The sequence below is a fragment of the Podarcis filfolensis genome (genome assembly GCF_964270895.1).
Source record: "Podarcis filfolensis genome assembly, chromosome: W".
Taxonomy (NCBI): domain Eukaryota; kingdom Metazoa; phylum Chordata; class Lepidosauria; order Squamata; family Lacertidae; genus Podarcis; species Podarcis filfolensis.
The window spans coordinates 3,951,935-3,970,450 of NC_139619.1; the positions used below are offsets into that span (position 1 = coordinate 3,951,935).

At 45.4% G+C, this 18,516-nt stretch overlaps 1 protein-coding gene and 1 long non-coding RNA gene across 7 annotated transcripts in view; one reads left to right on the plus strand and one right to left on the minus strand.

Moving 5' to 3' along the window:
- Positions 1–2,040, minus strand: part of LOC310753785 (integrator complex subunit 6-like) — a 121,653-nt gene extending 119,613 nt beyond the window's left edge. For 3 of the 6 annotated variants that reach the window (XR_014543453.1, XM_083595127.1, XM_083595125.1), the window contains exons 1-2: positions 1,315–1,829; positions 987–1,064 (exon numbers count right to left, since the gene is read on the minus strand). Coding sequence is in view for 4 of the 6 variants with exons in the window: in XM_083595127.1 (XP_083451253.1) it covers positions 987–1,064; positions 1,315–1,425 (189 nt within the window). In the remaining 2 variants the exon portion in view is untranslated. Of the gene's footprint in view, positions 1–986; positions 1,065–1,314 lie in introns of all 6 variants that reach the window. The other 3 variants (XR_014543452.1, XM_083595126.1, XM_083595129.1) reach the window with 3 other exon arrangements.
- A 194-nt stretch (positions 2,041–2,234) lies between these two features.
- The window catches only part of LOC310753795, a 537,002-nt gene continuing 520,720 nt past the window's right edge, over positions 2,235–18,516 (plus strand). The window contains exon 1 of the long non-coding RNA XR_014543456.1: positions 2,235–2,350. This is a non-coding gene — a long non-coding RNA (uncharacterized lncRNA). The remainder of the gene's footprint in view (positions 2,351–18,516) is intronic.

Below are 18,516 nucleotides of genomic sequence, written 5' to 3' on the forward strand. Positions count from 1 at the left end.
TGATAGGGGTTTGAAACAATGGGAAGAGGCAGCAGAGACACAAAATTTGGGGTGTGAGCCATCTGTTTATTTTATTAGTAGTGCAACTATGCTTGTTCACATGCCCCATTAAGTGTGCCAAGAGGACTGTCACCTGAGGGATTTATATAACCTACGTTTCCATCAAACCTACTAGCCACAACAGCAGCCAGAGAGCTCTGTACCTTCCAGGACATGAGAAGCAAGAGCTGAGAAAGCTGAGGAAGATTTTCAGATCTCCTTTCCCCTAACTTGATGGCCTCCAGATGATGTTGAACTAACTCCCATCAGTCCCTAAGCAGCAGGGCCATCTGACAGATGATGGGTGCTGTAGTCCACCAGCCCCAGCAGCCTTTCTCAACCTGTGGGTCCCCAGATGTTGTTGAACTACAACTCCCATCACCAGCAAGGCCAGAGCTCAGGGATGATGGGAGTTGTAGTCCAACAACATCTGAGGACCCACAGGTTGAGAACCATTGCGAGGGTGCCAGGTACAGCCTAGTCCCACTTTGAAGAGGCAGAGGGAAAGAATTGGTGATATCTGCACACCCTTCCTCAAAAGTAGTGTGTTAATAAAGGTAGCAACCCGCCCACACTTAAACGGTAGAACGACCAAGCCGATCTATCCCGCCCCCAGCCTACGTCGCAGGACGGGCTGAGGGGAGGCGTCACGTGGTGGAGGAGGTGGGCAGGCCTCTCCCTCGCTCGCCCGTTCTCTTCTCCTCCCTCCCCGCTCCCACGCCCCGCCTCCATCTCAGCAGCGTCTTCAGCCTCTCGCTCGCTTCCATACAAAAGCAAAATGTCCGCCATTTTCGCAGCTGTGCCCCCGGGGCTCCTGCGCCCGACCAGGGCAGCACTTGGGGAGGGAGAGCGGGGAAGGAAACGGGAGGGAGGTTGAGGAGAGGAACGGGAAAACAAATGCGGAGTCAGGGGGGATCTTTCCCCACCCCACCAGCGCTTATACTTACCTTGATGCAATAATGCGGTTCGTCGAAGGTGACCAGCATGTACCTGTCGCTGCGGCTAGCCGGGTCGCGGGCCCGAACCTAAGAAGGAGGAAGAGAAAAAGTTTATATATATTTATAGTGTGTAGTGTGGTGTGTGTGTGTGTGTGTATATGTATATGTATATACACACACTACACTACACTACACACTACTATATTCCGTGCGTGTGCGAGTGCGCGTATTTCGGAAGAACGTCCCAGGCGAAGGGAGGGAGGGGCCGGAATTGATGGAGGCGCGCGGGGGGGGGTGTAACAGGGAGGGAGAAAAGCACGACCAGGCTGGACCCTACCTTCATGAAAAGCTCGACTGCGCCCTTAGCGATATCCAGGTAGCTGGTGCCCAGATACGTCCTCTGGTTCATGGAGGCGGACGTGTCTATGAGAAAGAGGAGGATCGGCATGGTTCGGACGACCCCTACGGCAGGCAGCGACGACGCCGGGACAGGCAGTATCAGCCCGCTCCGTCCTATTCCGTACCGGTGCCCGGTCCCGCCAGCTGAGCGGCCGGCCGCGTCCCGGCTCGCTTCCGCCAACGTCCCCTCAGCTGCCGCTGCGTGTACGTCTAGCCTTGCTCAAGCTGCCGGGTTTACTGAAAAGAATCTCAAATTCTGTTGCCTGAGCTGCTACTCTGCAGCAGCCTCTTCCGGCTAGGACAGGATGTGATCAAAAGTTGAACGCCATTGGCGGGACTGGGTAAAAGGCGGATCCAGATGATTTTAAACGGATCCTCATGAATTCATATGATTTTTTCATTCATATTAAATAAAACCACAATGATACTGTCTTTGTCTGTAGGCAGCATAAAAAATCATGCATCCACTGTTTCGCGGGGCCACAATGACGGAAAAACATGGTTATAAGCACTCTGCCGCCCAATCACCGCCGTGCTCAAGTCCCGTATTCCCGCCTCGCTTTACTGCTGCTCAGTCTAATCATATCGCGCAGCCGCAGTGTGTGAGCAAGGCATTTCCTAGATAACTCGGAAGTCTCGTCTCTAGAATGAGAACAATCATAGATTTCTAAGTCTATGCAGAGTCCGTAAGGAGACCGAGAAGCGGGAAGCAGAGCCGGAAGTGGCTCCGGGGTTCTTCCTAATACTGGTCTAAAGTTTACTCTTTCCGGTCAGAGGCGGGACAGAAGGAGAGCGGGGCCACCTCCTAGGATGAGTATTTTCTGTTGCGGAGTGGGATGGGCCACTCCGACCGGAAATGCCTGGAGGGAGCGAGGCAAAGCCCCAGAACAGGAGAACGGGCTGGCGGTGTGAGGGTTGGGAAGGAGTGAGAGAGCGCAGCTGACTGCCTCGGAGACTCCTGCCCGGAGAAGCAGGTAAGGGGCGGTGGTGAAGGGGGAGTACAAAAAAATCATCATCATAACAACAGTTAATTATCATGAATTATTGTTATGGGGTGCTGGTACTTCTATTCTCCTTCTCTCTCAGCTACTCCTCACAACTTTTTTTTTATTCCTCTCCCGTCATTTCTATCACATCCTAGAAGGTGCCTTTATATATGGCTGTTTCTCTCCTGACTAGAGATGGGAAGGCCTGGGGGGAAACCGGGGAAAATGGGGGAAAACCCCAGGTATTTTCTGGTTTTTTCCAAAGCCGCTTTTTTCCGGAAAAATTGGAAAAAAAGTTTGATATAGGTTGAATATTCCACACACTCTTTCCCCCCAATTTTTCCTGAAAAAAAATGGCTTGGGGGAAAAAACCTGAAAAAAACTGTTCCCTCCCCCCAATTTTTCCACCCCCCCAGGCCTTCCAGCACCCACACTTTGGTGCCCCGTGCCAACTGACACCAGGCAGGTGCTCTCACTGTACTCTTTCTGGGTGCTGCTCAAAACATTTTCGTTAGGGCCAGCCCATCTGAACACGTAGAAGCTGCATGTGATTTACTTCCTTTTAACCACTGCTGACTTTAAAGATCTTTTGAATACTCTTAAATACCTGCTTTTAACTGTGTTTTATCAATCATTTTAATATTCTGTTGTATATTTTTGTAAACTGTTTAGAAAGCTCTCTTACCATCATGCAGTTTATAATAAAGGTAAAGGGACCCCTGACCATTAGGTCCAGTCGTAGACGACTTTGGGGTTGTGGCGCTCATCTCGCTTCACTGGCCGAGGGAGCCGGCGTACAGCTTCCGGGACATGTGGCCAGCATGAGTAAGCCGCTTCTGGCGAACCAGAGCAGCGCACGGAAATGCCGTTTGCCTTCCCGCCGGAGCGGTACCTATTGATCTACAGTGGTACCTTGGGTTACATACGATTCAGGTTACAGACTCCGCTAACCCAGAAATAGAACCTCGGGTTAAGAACTTTGCTTCAGGATGAGAACAGAAATCATGCTCCGGCGGTGCAGCAGCAGCGGGAGGCCCCATTAGCTAAAGTGGTGCTTCAGGTTAAGAACAGACCTCTGGAACAAATTAAGTACTTAACCCGAGGTACCACTGTACTTGCACTTGGACGTTCTTTCAAACTGCTAGGTGGGCAGGAGCAGGGACCGAGCAACGGGAGCTCACCCCATCGCGGGGATTTGAACCGCCGACCTTCTGATCGGCAAGTCCTAGGCTCTGTGGTTTAACCCACAGGGCCACCCGCGTCCGGTTTATAATATATAATAACAAATTCAATAAAAAAACCACATACACGCCTTTTCCTTTCAGAGTTTAAGCCGTAGTGCAACATGCTATTCAGTAACTGGATGTTGGTTACTTCTTGGCCTGGCATGCAGAAAAATTGCCTTATGCTTTGCGCTGCCTGTGGTCAAGTAGAGATTGAAAGACCTGGGGGGAAACGGGGAAAAACAGGTGTCCCCCCCATTTTCCCCCAAAGCCTTTTTTTAGAAGTCCATGAGAAAAATGACAAAGAGGAAGAGGAAGAAGAAATGGAAAAGCATAGCAGTAGTTCAAAAAATGAGATAGAAGAAACTGTATATGGTGTTTCTTCTGGTTTTGTTTTTGTTTTGGATTTTTTTTTAAAGCACTACTCAAAGGGTAGACCTTCTATGGAGCTTAAATATTGAGGTGGACCTTAACTTTATTTGCTGTTGGTTCTAAGGGGCAAATCTGATTATTTTTAATGTTGATGGTTTCTTGCTTTTTTTGTTGCTTTTGAGGAAAAGGGGTTGGTTACCTGTTTTATTGCAAGCATAATATTTTATCTACACTGTGTTTTACGCAATTTGTAAAACTACTCCACACTGAACTTTTTTTCAATTTTTCCAAAATTTCCATTTCCCCCCCGGGAAAAAACAGAGGGAAAACGTTTTTTTCTCGTGGCTTCAAAATTTCTGGAAATTTTACATCCCTACTCCTGACGGACACGCAGAGACCCCGTACCCCCACTGCATGTGTTTGACTTTTTGCCCCTCACCATGGGCGTAGCCAGGATTTATGGGGGGGGGGTGGAACCTCATTTAAGTATTTTGTATGGATTTACTTGATTTAGGGGGGCAACTGCCCCCCTTGGCTACGCCCATGCCCTCAAGGGACATATTTTCTCACCTCATTTGTTCTCCATGCTACTCAGTTTCCCCCTCACAGCAGGCACACAGGAGCCCCCCTTTCTGCATTTTCTTCCCCCGACCTTTTTTTTAACTTTCCTTCTTGATCTGCACACACACAGGAGAAGGTTCTTGTGTGTTTGACCTCCTATGACACATACTTCAACCCACCAGAGAATTGCCCATTTATATTTCCCCACCCCCACCCCCATCCCCACTGCAACCACCTAGGCTGAAATAATTTCCTGGTAGAGCATATACAGTATTTCACATGCAGAAGGTCCCAGTTTAAATCCCCAGCATCTCCAGATGGCCCTGGAAATGTCCTCTGTGTGAAACTCTGGATGGTTGCTGCTAGTCTGTGTAAACAGTGGTCTGAATTGGTTTAAAAGAGAGCCTGATGGGACAGGCTATGACCCTGTCACTTGCTGGGAATTGGAGTGGGGAGCGTTTTAGATAGTATCCTAAATACAGAGCTATATTGTATCGTTGCACAATTGGGGCTTTTTATACTGTAACTTAAGCATGCATGGGTGTCTACTTGAATAAAACATTGGGGGGGCAGGTTAGGGACTTGAATCCATTTCTCCCCATCTGGTTGCCTCCACACCCCCCCCACAAAAAAAATAATCAACAAGGGTTGGCTGGTTATGCATTTGCCTGCTTGTGCATATTTTTAGAAGCCACCTTATTTCTGTGACAGTAAATTGTTTTAAATTGCTTTTAAATAATTGTTTTCCCTAAGCCCCATAGCTTCCACACTATCTGCAGCATCTTTGTTTTGTTGGTCCATCTTCTGTTCTAAGGACCCTTTATTCTGGATGCTTTTTGGAGTCTGGGGAGAGTCTTGTAAGTCTACTTACTGACTCCCTCAACTGAGTCATAGTCCCCGTTTTCTGTGAGGTATGTAAATCTGGTCTTGTTGCTATGGAGATGGGAGCTTCTGTTCCTCTGGCTTTGCTGTTCTTGGCTGAGCTCTTTATCTCACCAAGGTCATTGTTCCATTCCTATGGCAGTTGCTTGTTCCCTGGATCTGTTTAACCCTTAGTTTGCACAATGGAGGGCAGGTACTGTCTTTAAAAACTCTTGTCAAGTATATTTGGGACTTTGCCAAAAGATCTTGCATTTGCAAAAGCTTAGATGGAGTTCTATTCTGGTGAAACGTGATAACTAGTCTTTTATGGTAATTGTTCCTTGGCAGCCAATATAAGTTTTTAAAGTCTAAATTTGATTGTTCATAGTGGAGAATTTGGCTTGGAGAGTATAAAACTGTTCGCGGAGTATAAAACTGCTTTCTTGCTTCCCCAGCGGTCAGATATATAATCAAAGAACGAATCTGGGACATAGAATTCCGAACTGATTTTATCCAATCTTCTAAAATCTATAAATCTCTACACGAACCCCAACGATCCCATCCAGCAAATTACATAAGTACACCGGATACCCTAAACCAGGCATAGGCAAACTTGGCCCTCCAGATGTTTTGGGATTACAACTCCCATGATCCCTAGCTAACAGGACCAGTGGTCAGGGATGATGGGAATTGTAGTCTCAAAACATCTGGAGGGCTGAGTTTGCCTATGCCTGCCCTAAACATCGTTGGACATCTTCCAGAGCTTGTCTTAATGTTCTCGCTTTAGCACTACTAGAGTGCAGATACCATGACCCCTGTTGAACAAATGTTATGTCCATGCAACTCTAGTGAGGTTGAATCCATTGGACACATTCTTACATACTGCCCGCTGTACTGTGGTGCTCGAAGAGAGCTAATTTTACCGTTATTAAGGAAATTACCTGGCCGCTCATAGGAAATCATAGAATCTTAGAGTTGGAAGGGGTCCCGAGGGTCATCTAGTCCAACCCCCTGCAATGCAGGAATCTCAGCTAAAGCATCCATGACAGATGGCCATCCAACCTCTGCTTAAAAACCTCCAAGGAAGGGGTGGGTAAAGGAGGCGAGGCATACCTGACAGAGATGTTGTAAAGATTAAAAGAATACATACCTGCAGCATCTGAACACTTGAGCACAATGCAAACACTTGTTACTGTTACTATATTTAATGTTTACTTGCTGTATTAACTCTTAACTGTTGCAGTGTTTGAATGTGCTTGCTCTTATTTTTTATATGTGGATGCTTATTTTAATGTTTCAATGAAATGATTTTATTGTGCATATTTATTACGTATTTTGTAATTTGTTTTATACTTGTAAGACTGCTGTGGATTATTATTACTATTATTATTGTTACTATTATTACTGAACTTGAAAGAAATTTGAGAAAGTGAAACAAATGTGCAACTACTAGATTATTTGGAGAGGGGCTGTGAGAAGAGGAGGGAGGGGAAGTAGAAATATAGTTTCATGAGCAGTTCCTCCTAAAAAATGGGGTTGGGGGAACAGATGATGTCTCAGACCTCTCCAAAGTTGCCTTCCAGCCTTACTTAAAACAAGAAAGGAACTCGCCAGCCTCTCCACCCCCCCCCCCTCCAACTCCCAAAACAAAGCTCATTTTGCTTAAAAACACACACTCATACACACCCCTTCTCTTCTTTTGGCTCTTCTCTTCTGACAAAAGGCGGTGGTAGCAGAAAGTGGGGTAGGGGAGTTGACCGCCCAGGGAAGAATGAAGAAGCAGAGAGAAACCAATCCACCCCCTCTCCAAAAACGTGCCCCGTTAAAAGAGCGACAAAAAACTGCTGGCTTAAACACAAGCAGCTCTGGAGGGGAGGTGTGGGGGTGGGCTGAAAAACCAGCTGCTCTGCTGTTTTTTCTACAGCAGACCAGCAGACAACTTGCTTTGCAGCCCTTGCAAACAGTAGCACAATGGAATCAGATTTCTTCTTCCTGCGTATCTAAAGGCTTCTTGCAGAGTGCCTTAAGCTCAACAACCTGGTAACAGGTGTTCAGCTTTTGTGCTTGCTCTTAGGGATGTTGCCCTTGCTGGAGATTTTAGTCGCAACATTGCAACAGGAAATCTAAACTTGGTTGCAAGGTGGCGCTATTGAATTGCAAAAAGCACGTGTTCGTTTTGAACCCTGGGCCGAATGTACCTCGACCCCAAGGAGTTGGCTCCAATGAGTGATACCCAAGTGAATGTGATATGGACATCAGTGCTTCTGGAGATGTAAGCCTTTGTAGTTTTCAGTGGTGCCCTCAGGGAAGTGGTTCAGTGTAGCTAATACTCTGCCCTCCAACATTCCACATCCTCACCCGTTCTCCAGCAGCCGCTATGAGCTACCCAAGGGAGGGGGTTGGTGGCGGCGGCAATGGCCATGGAGAGTCCACAGGATGCTCCCTCACCGCCGCAGCTCAGGACAAGTGCCGGCTCCTCCCTGAGTTTGGTGGCGGCAGCACTGACATGGGGAAACAGGGACATTCCCAGATCAAATCAGACGCCAGGATGGCTTTCGTAATTCTGGGACTCTCCCTGGAAAATAGGGATACTTGAAGGGTGTGCAAGGGTATGCAATACTGAGAAAGTTGGGCCAATGGTCCTCAGCAGCACAAAGCAACTTCCTATGTCCTCTCTGTCACTTATACTTCCAAACAGACAAGTATATGAAATTGAGCCCCAGTCCTGACTTGGTTTCTAGGTTGCTCCCCGCTGCCTCTGAGTATCTTCCTCTGCTACTGCATTCCCACCAGCCTCTGTCTGGGCTCTGACCCTCCTAACTACCCCCATAGCAGCAGAGCCTGTCTCTCCCCCTCCCCTTCACCACCCTCTCAAGTCCCCTACGTGGGAAGCAGAATGCCTTCCAAATGTTGGTGTGGGACTCTGGGAGAAAAAGGGGGCCACTGCCTCCATACAAGGCAAGTGAGTGTTACTGTGGCACCTATAAATTTCCTGTGAAGCAGTGAGGTGGCTGCTCCTGTGTTCACCATCTGGATGACCCCTGGAAGATTGAAAGAGCAGGTGTGGAGTGGACAGTGGCAGCAGTAGCAGGATACTCTTGGTGATGGGCTCTGGGAAGCCATTCTGGGATGCTCTGCATGTTGTCTCTTCTCTGTACACTGCCCAAAGCAAAGGTGTGTGGCAGATGGGCAAATCCTTTATCACCTTTGTGGGAAGCTTTTGCTGCTTTGCCTGTCTGTGTTCTCTGTACAGTAAATCATAAATAACTTGTCTGCAAAGACAAAAAGATTTATGGGGCTGGGTCTTCCAATCACTTTGCTACTTTCCCTCCCTTGCCTTCCCTGCAGTTCACAAGTTCAGGCGAGATGGTGCTTGCTTGCCGGTGTAGGGAATCAGTCACTGTTTGTTCCAAACAAGTCTCCCCGTTATGTGAATTGCTCTCACTTACAGAATCTGGTTTTCTTTTCTTTAATGCTGCTCTCCCTTTATCTGTCCCCATATGATGTCTGCACTCTGTGGTGCCCATGCTGCCCAATGTGAAATTCATAGTTACACACAGCAAAGCAAGCTTTTCTTGAATGAAAAGTTTACTTTCTGTGAGGAATGTAGGAGGCACTCTGTATACACTAGTGGCCAAAATTGTGGAAACCTTTTGGAAAAAGTGTATTTCCGAGGTTTGATGGCTCATAACACCACTATTTTTTGGAGTAATACCATAAAATTATATATCAATGGAAAGATAATTTAATGAAGAATGTAATGCAATAAATTTTATGAAGGATTATTTATTACAACAGCAGTCATCAAGAAGAAACATGAAACACATAGAAAAAATGAGATATACAAAAATTCTCACCATGTCAGTTAATACTTAGTTGGGTAACCTTTAGCTTTAATTACGGTCTTACAACGCCTTCCCATGGAGTGAACCAAGTTTCTTTAGTTCTGCAGCTGTAATAATGTGAAACCCAGATTGAATTATTGCCTCTATTAATTGGGTTTTATTGCTGGGTTGCTTCTGACTAACAAGGTTCTTTAGTCGGCTCCATAGATTTTAGATTGGGTTAAGGCATGGGTAGGCAAACTAAGGCCCGGGGGCCAGATCCGGCCCAATCACCTTCTAAATCTGGCCCGCGGGTGGTCCGGGAATCAGCATGTTTTTACATGAGTCAAATGTGTCCTTTTATTTAAAATGCATCTCTGGGTTATTTGTGGGGCCTGCCTTGTGTTTTTACATGAGTAGAATGTGTGCTTTTATTTAAAATGCATCTCTGGGTTATTTGTGGGGCATAGGAATGCATTAATTACTTTTTTTCAAAATATAGTCCGGCCCCCCACAAGGTCTGAGGGACAGTGGACCGGCCACCTGCTGAAAAAGTTTGCTGAGCCCTGGGTTAAGGTCTCTAGGCTATGTATTTTGGGGCATTTACATTCCCATTAATGATGCAAATTCTGCTCACACCTTTTGCTGTCACACAACCCCAGATCACAACACTAACTGGGTGTTTCATGGTAGGTGTAATGCAAGTAGGATGTAAATCTCCTCTGATTCTTCTCAAATATTTCATGCCATCACTACTAAGCAAAGAGATTTTGGTTTCATCACTCCAAATAGCACTGTCCCATTGTTCCGCTGTCCAGTTAACATGGGTTTTAGCTCAGTTTAATCTTTTCAACCTTTGTTTGAGAGATAACAATGCCTTTTTTAAAAACAATGGTGACAGGGAGCAGCTGCCGAGACCACATAACACCAGTCTTGAAAGACCTACATTGGCTCCCAGTACGTTTCCAAGCACAATTCAAAGTGTTGGTGCTGACCTTGAAAGCCCTAAACGGCCTCGGTCCAGGATACCTGAAGGAGCGTCTCCACCCCCATCGTTCTGCCCGGACACTGAGGTCCAGCCCAGAGGGCCTTCTGGCGGTTCCCTCACTGTGAGAAGCCAAGTTACAGGGAACTAGGCAGAGGGCCTTCTCGGTAGTGGCGCCCGCCCTGTGGAACGCCCTCCCATCAGATGTCAAAGAAATAAACAACTATCTGACATTTAGGAGACATCTGAAGGCAGCCCTGTTTAGGGAAGTTTTTAATGACTGATGTTTTAATGTATTTTTAATCTTTTGTTGGAAGCCTCCCTGAGTGTCTGGGGAAACCCAGCCAGATGGGCGGGGTAGAAATAATAAATTATTATTATTATTCCATGGAATTCTAGCATTTAGACCATATTCCTTCAATCTGCGCTGAACAGTGCTAGCAGTCAACTTCACATTACGTTGCGCCATGTCATCTTGTATATACCCAGATGATTTGCTTCTGTCACGTAGGTACTCATGGAACTTTGAAGTGTCAGGCATAGCTCTAATGGCTTTAGCCCAAATGTAGCAGAGTTTTCCTGCACAGCGAAGAAGCTAGTTGAGGTGGAAATGACTAGTCAGCTAGACTCAGAATAACTATTTACAGGATTTATTAAAAGGAAAAATAAAACCAGCAGAGTTTCTGCATACGAAACAAAGCAAAATAAATCCTTTCTTTCTCTCTCTCTCTTAACCATACACAGCACTTCTACTCCTAACACACCCCTAACACCAAACTGTGCTAGCAATCCCTAGATAACAGAGTTGAGTGCTGGTCGTTAACCAATCAGAGTAAGTAGTTTCTAGGTCAAGCTGACCTTGGCTTTCTGCCAAGAGTAAATTGACACGGCCTTGAGTTAATTGTGTGAAGCCAGAATCTGTAAGTTTCCCATGAGAACCAATTAACAGAAACTGAACACCCCCTCACAGATTCTGCTGGACAATTAACATCAAATACACCTATGTAGGAGATTATTTTTCCAGCAAACCTAAACCCTTGCACATTCGCTTGTTCTTTACCTTTGCCAATGGTTTAGTTAACACATCTGCTACATTTTCTTCACTTGATACATAAGTACAGGTGATTACATTGTCTTGTACACAGCAACGCACATTTTGGTATTTTACAGAGATATGTTTGGAACGCGATTTGAAACCCTCTGTTTTACTTAAGGTTATACAAGCTTGATTATCAATGTAAACTTGTACTGGTTCTCCACAATTTACATTTAAATCTGTTAACAAATGCTTGAAATAAATCACCTCGTTGCACAATTCACTCAACGCGGCGTACTCTGATTCCGTTGATGACACACTTACAACGTCTTGCTTGCGTGACCGCCAGCTGATTAAAGCTCCACCGACCATTATGACTAGTCCTGTGACAGATTTTCTATCCGGCAAATTTCCCCAGTCACTATCACAGTAGCAACTCAACATTTCATCCTCTGAAGAATTTAATTGTAACATATAGCCAATTGTCTGTTTGAGGTATCTCAGAACTTGTTTTACCCCTTTCCAGGCATTTAGTGTGGGTTTTGAGACCAATCTACTTAATATGCCTACTGCATAGCTAATATCAGGTCTGGGCCACTGTGCTAGATACAATAAACTTCCAATTACAGAATGATATACATCAGGATGTTCAAATTCAGGACTCTCATCTGTATGAAGTGTTTTTATGAAACCTGGATCCATAGGCACCACTGCCCCTTTGCAATCCTGCATCCTGTATGTAGTCAGTAGTTGTTTAACTTTGTTCTGCTGACTAATTAGGCAGCTGCCATCTTGGGCCCAGCACACTTCCAACCCTAGATATGTCCTAACCGGGCCTAAGTCTTTCACTTTGAACTTACTGGACAATTGCTTGGCAAACCTTTTAGTTTGTTTATCTGTTTTGCAAGCATACAATACATCATCTACATAAATCAGACAAAACTCTTGATCACTGCCTGTACCACGTACATAAACACAATTGTCAGCTGTACTCTGCTTGAAACCAAATGACACTAAGGCCTCATGGAAACATTTGTTCCAAGATCTTGCAGCCTGTTTGAGACCATATAGAGCTTTATTTAATTTCAACACTCTATTGGAACCTGTCTCATAACCAGGCGGTTCGGCTAGATACAGGTCTTCTGATATTGATGCATGTAAATATGCAGTCTGGATATCAAAATGGTTTAACAGGAGTTTTCTCTTTGCTCCAAGCGTTAGAATCAGCCTTACACTGTCCCCCTTAGCAGTAGGGGAAAAAGTCTCGTCATAATCTTTTCCAGGCCTCTGAGAGTATCCTTGAGCCACTAAACGAGCTTTGTATTTGTACTCTCCTGTCACCAGAGGTTTAAGTTTGTACACCCACCTGCAGCCTACAATCTTTGCCCCCTCAGGCGCTGCTACTGGTGTAAAAACCTTGTGCTCATTCAGAGAGGACATCTCTTCCTCCATTGCCTGCTTCCAGAGCTCTGCCTCCTCTTTTGGTAACTTTAACACCTCCTGAAAACTCTTGGGCTCTGCAATTACACTAAACACATTTGCAGTATCTGGAGAAAAACGCACCGGAGGCACTCCTTTGTTTTGTCTTTTAGATCTTCTGGGAGAAAATTTTTCTTCTGACCCACTTTCCTCCTCAGAACTACGACCTCTCTTTTGTTGCTTAGCAACTGGTCTCTGGCTAATTCCACTTTCTTGAGAGCTCTTATCTGAACTTTCCTCCCCCTCAGACTCTGATTCTCTATGTTTACCTTCAGAGTCATGAAGCTCCTGGGAAGGTTCAAACCAAACCTCAGTATTGGCATGTAGTCTCTCCCAGCCACTATGTTCACAAAAAGTGGCATTCCTGGAGATCACAATGCCATTTGTCCCTTCAGCAAAGCGGAAACCTTTTCCCAGCTCCTGGTAACCCACAAACACTAACTGTTTGGTCTTAGGATCTCCCTTCTTTCTCATTTGTTTTGGAATTAATACCCAGGCTTTTGATCCAAACACATGCAAATGGTCAATTTTGGGTTTTTTCTGAAACAATTTAAAGTACGGAGTTGTACCTATTGTTTGATGAAAGAGCCTATTTTGGAGATAACACGCGGTGAGCATGCTCTCCCCCCAATAAGACATGGGCAAATCAGCATCATCAAGCATGGCAAACATCATGTCTTGTAAAGATCTGTTTTTTCGCTCTGCAACGCCATTCTCCTCTGGGGAAAAAGCGTTCGTTTTTCTATGCCCAATGCCACGCTTTTGTAACCAATCTCTAAAAGCATTTGACATAAATTCGCCACCTCTGTCCGTCTGAATCCTTCTGAGTTTAATGGACAGAAATCTTTCCACAGATGCCACCCAGCATTTAAACTTAGTGAACACGTCACCCTTATTCTTCATGGGAAAAACCCAAGAATAACGCGTGGCGTCATCCACAATTGTTAATGAAAAACGCGATCCACCCCTGCTTACAGCAAACGGACCAATTACGTCCATGTGAACCAGCTGTAGCGGTGACTCACTAACTCTGTCACTTCTGAGGTAAGAGACTCTGTGGGTTTTAACCTTTTTACAAACATTACAATCAAGGTACTTGTTACAACTCTTTAAATTACCCCCATCGGCCAATTCAGACATTTTTAGTACACTTTTCCAGCCAGCATGCCCCATTTTCCTATGCAATAAGTGCACACAGTTGTCATGTATAGCTTTGTTATTCACTGCAGGCTGAGATTTACTGACTACTGCTGCAACTTGAGATCCTGCTTTAAGCCAAAACAAGCCTCCCTCTGACTTAGCAGTGCCTAAAATCTCACCAGCCTTCTTAATAATGCAACTGTCTCCTTCAAAATACACTTTAAACCCAGCTTTTAGCAAACAATCTACAGACATCAGATTGCTCCTTAATGAAGGCACATAAAGTACATTTTGCAGGCATTCATGAAGACAAGGAACAAAAACTGCACCCCCCGAAATCACTTCGGAACTACTACCGTCTGCTAGAGCCACCTGGCTGCGCTGTGCTGAGTTCTTGGAAACAAACAATTCATCTGAATTTACGATGTGCCGAGACGCTCCCGAATCGACCACCCAGACAGCTTGTTTCTCATCAGCAATCTTGACCTCGGCGGTCACCAGCTGAGCCGACTGTTTTTGTTTGAAGAACTTCTTTTTCCGCTGCTGCTGCTGCTGCTGCTGCTGCTGCTGCTGCTGATCTCGTCTCTGCTCCTGCACCGGCAACTGAGACTTGACCAACTCAGGACATTGTCGTTTTAGATGCGCTGAAGACCCACATCGGAAACAACGCCTAACAGCAAACGCAGACTCCTCACCGGCACGCTGCTCTTGCTTCACCCCTGGCACGGCATGAGAACTCCTTCCAAACCGCCCGCCTGTAGAAGCCTCTGCAGCCAACGACCTTTCTTGCCTCTTCTGCCACTCTTCAATCAAACGCCCAGTAACGTAACTGACTGATAAATCACGCTCCTGTATGCCTTCTCGAGACAAAACTAAATTATCCCAGCTTTCCGGGAGAGAACTCAAAATAATAGCCACCTTCTCCTGCTGGTCTAATGCACAGTCTCTTTCCTGTAGCGCAGCAAACTTTAACTGTAAACTGTGTAGGTGTTCCTGCATTGTAACCCCAGGCTGTAACATTGCCTTGTACAATGCCTTGCGAATGAACAGCTTGGAAACCGCTGTCTCACGCACATGGAGTTCTTTAAGTGCTTGCCACACACCTCTAGCTGTCTTGATTCCCCTCACATACGGCAACTGGGAATCTTCCAGCCCCAAGACAATTGTGGCCCTTGCTCTTTGGTCTTTATCGAGGTCTTCATCATCAGGCTTCGCAGGAAACTTACTCACCACTTGCCAGAGACGATCCCTCTGCAGCACTGCCTGCATGCGTTCCGACCACAGCAAGTAATTGGAGTCATTCAGACGCTCAAAAGCCATCTGAACTGGTTGTGAGGCCATCTTGAGAGCGATGTCCCTGGAACCCGGAACCAGCTACTCACGACCACCGAGAGAGAAAACAGGAACCACAGCACCCAGCACTCACACGCTGCAGCTGTTGTCCTTGTGTCCACTGCGTCACCAGCTCACCACAGTCAGGAACCAGCCAATGTCCATCTGCTGCACCAACGGGAACAACAACTTCTGGAACTACAGGAACCAACACCGTTGATGCTGACACCCCCACAACTCAGGCTGGCAGCACAATACCCATAACCTCATGGAACTTTGAAGTGTCAGGCATAGCTCTAATGGCTTTAGCCCAAACGTAGCAGAGTTTTCCTGCACAGCGAAGAAGCTAGTTGAGGTGGAAATGACTAGTCAGCTAGACTCAGAATAACTATTTACAGGATTTATTAAAAGGAAAAATAAAACCAGCAGAGTTTCTGCATACGAAACAAAGCAAAATAAATCCTTTCTTTCTCTCTCTCTCTTAACCATACACAGCACTTCTACTCCTAACACACCCCTAACACCAAACTGTGCTAGCAATCCCTAGATAACAGAGTTGAGTGCTGGTCGTTAACCAATCAGAGTAAGTAGTTTCTAGGTCAAGCTGACCTTGGCTTTCTGCCAAGAGTAAATTGACACGGCCTTGAGTTAATTGTGTGAAGCCAGAATCTGTAAGTTTCCCATGAGAACCAATTAACAGAAACTGAACAGGTATAGTCTCTCAGTTCTTCTATCGTCACTTGCTGTTGTGCACCTTTCCCTGCCTTTACCAGTCTGATTTTGTAGTGACTAAGTCTCCTTGTTGTTGTTTAGTCGTTTAGTTGTGTCCGCCTCTTCGTGACCCCCTGGACCAGAGCACTCCAGGCACTTCTGTCCTCCACTGCCTCCTGCAGTTTGGTCAAACTCATGCTGGTAGCTTCGAGAACACCATCCAACCATCTCGTCCTCTGTCGTCCCCTTCTCCTTGTCTAAGTCTCCTTACACCTCATCAAAAATTTAGGAATGCCACCTTTGGTTAAGTTTCCACCATTTTTTATTCTAATTTCTTCATAACTGTTCACTTGATAGTACTATTTTACACCACTTTCTGGGTGACCAGTCAACTCTTAGTGCCATTCCTTTAATTTTATTACATTTTACAAGCTCACTAAATGAAAGAACACACAAAAAAATAATCAACTTGATAGCAGTCACATAAAAACACTGACAAATGTCCTCCTCTCAGCTCCAGTACATAACATCAATAGCTGAATCCTCCTCCTCCTCCTTTGGCAATCACTCGTAGCCGAGTAAGATTATCTTCCATAAACACGGATTTAACAATGAGTCCGTAAGTGACTATGGATGCCAATTCTGGACCCATAAGTCCTTCCACAGTGGGGACATTGGTTTCCGGGCGGGAGTTGATCACAGTGTGGATTTGCCAAGCATGCCTTCCTCTTAGCACGTTTCTCCCTTGCGACCTGAGTTCGAGTGTCTTCAAAGCCCAGGACACCTTTGGTAAAGGCTGTTCTCCAATTGGAGCGCTTGCAGGCCAGTGTTTCCCAGATGTCTGCGTTTATACTACTTTTTAAAGATTTGCCTTGAGACAGTCTTCAAACCTCTTTTGTTGACCACCAGCATTACGCTTTCCATTTTTAAGTTCAGAATAGAGTAGTTGCTTTGGAAGACGATAATCAAGCATCCACACAACATGACCAGTCCAACGAAGTTGATGTTGAAGAATCATTGCTTCAAGACTGGTGATCTTTGCTTCTTCCAGTACACTGATATTAGTTCTCCTGTCTTCCCAAGTGATGTGTAAAATTTTTCGGAGACACTGTTGATGCTGTCTAAACACTCATGCTCATTGGCTACCTTCCAATGAAGGAAAGCTACAGCATATCAACCTAAGCAAGTTGTGCTTCCTTTTTCTGGTTATTTGGCTATAACCTTTGATAGAATACAGATAATTGAACAAACTTTCTTGTATTACATTCATCATAAAATTATCTTTCCATTGATATATAATTTTATATATATATGTGCTTGTAAAAAATAAACATCCTATGGTCGTCATAGTGCAGGGTTCACTAACCCATAACCCTTCCTGGACTACAACTCCCACCATAGGAAACCTAGGAAGCTGTCTTATACTGAATCAGACCTTTGGTCCATCTAGCCAAGTATTGTCTACACTGACTGGCAGCAGCTCTCCAGGGTTTCAGGCAGGGTTACCTGGCAGTTTTACCTGGAGATGTTGGAGATTGAACCTGGGACCTTCTGCATGCAAAGCATGTGCTCTAACCACTGAGATACAGCCCTTTCCTACCATTGGCCATGCTGACTGGGGCTAATGGATACTGGAGTCCCAGCAACAGTGTTAGAAACTGGGATAGGAAAGCTAGGAGCCATGTGGCTTCTGGGACCTAGGTTGTGGGTGCCAAAACAAAATGTCTAGGTGCCTTTTTTTTTATTTTTACTGCCGTGCCACCCCGCAGAACACCTGATTTGGTTTCAGGAATATTGGGGGAGAAGCAAAAAGGTTACAGATGGTGAATAAATGAGGCTGTATTAAATAATTCAGAAGTCGTAACCAAAGGGAAGGCGATTCTAAGATAACAATTTGAACTTAATCTCAAGAAAGACGTAGATGCAAATGTGGTGTGGGACACAAGCACGGTGATCATGAAGAGGATATATGATCCAACAGAATGCATACCAAAAAATAAGAGAGGCAATTATTCAAGGTATTTTAAAGGAACTAACAAAAAAAAAAAGAAAGAGATTAGTAAGAAATCAGGTAATAGAGTTAGAACAAGAGATAAAAATATTACAAACACAATACTCTGTTAATTAACCAAGACATAGAATCAGGTGGTCTGCAGAGTCTTCTGCAGCCACGCTAACCCACAAAACACCTGATTCTCCCAGAGGCGCTGCATCAGAGAAAAGAGGCATCTTGCGTATTTTGCTGCTGTGGTGCCCGGCAAACCAGCTGACTGTAGCCAGGCAGGTGGAGATACTAGGCCCCAAGGGTGGCATCCGGACATCTCCATCCAGTCACAAAAGGCCGGTTGTCAGTTGCAAAATGCGATTGGCGCCTGGCTAATTTTGAACGCTGCTATTATGGTGCTTGTTGATATATGGCAGGCATGTCCAACTTCAAGTAGCCTGTGATCTACATCTACCATCCATTATCAAAAACTGGCAGTGATCTACCACACTCTTCCATTGGCGTTCTTCAACTGTGAGAACAGGATGCTGGACTCGGTGGGTACTTAGCCTGAGCCAACAGGCTCTTCTTATGTTCTATTTTCTCCACCACTTAGGCTGGGCATTACCTTGGAGGTGTGAGAGAC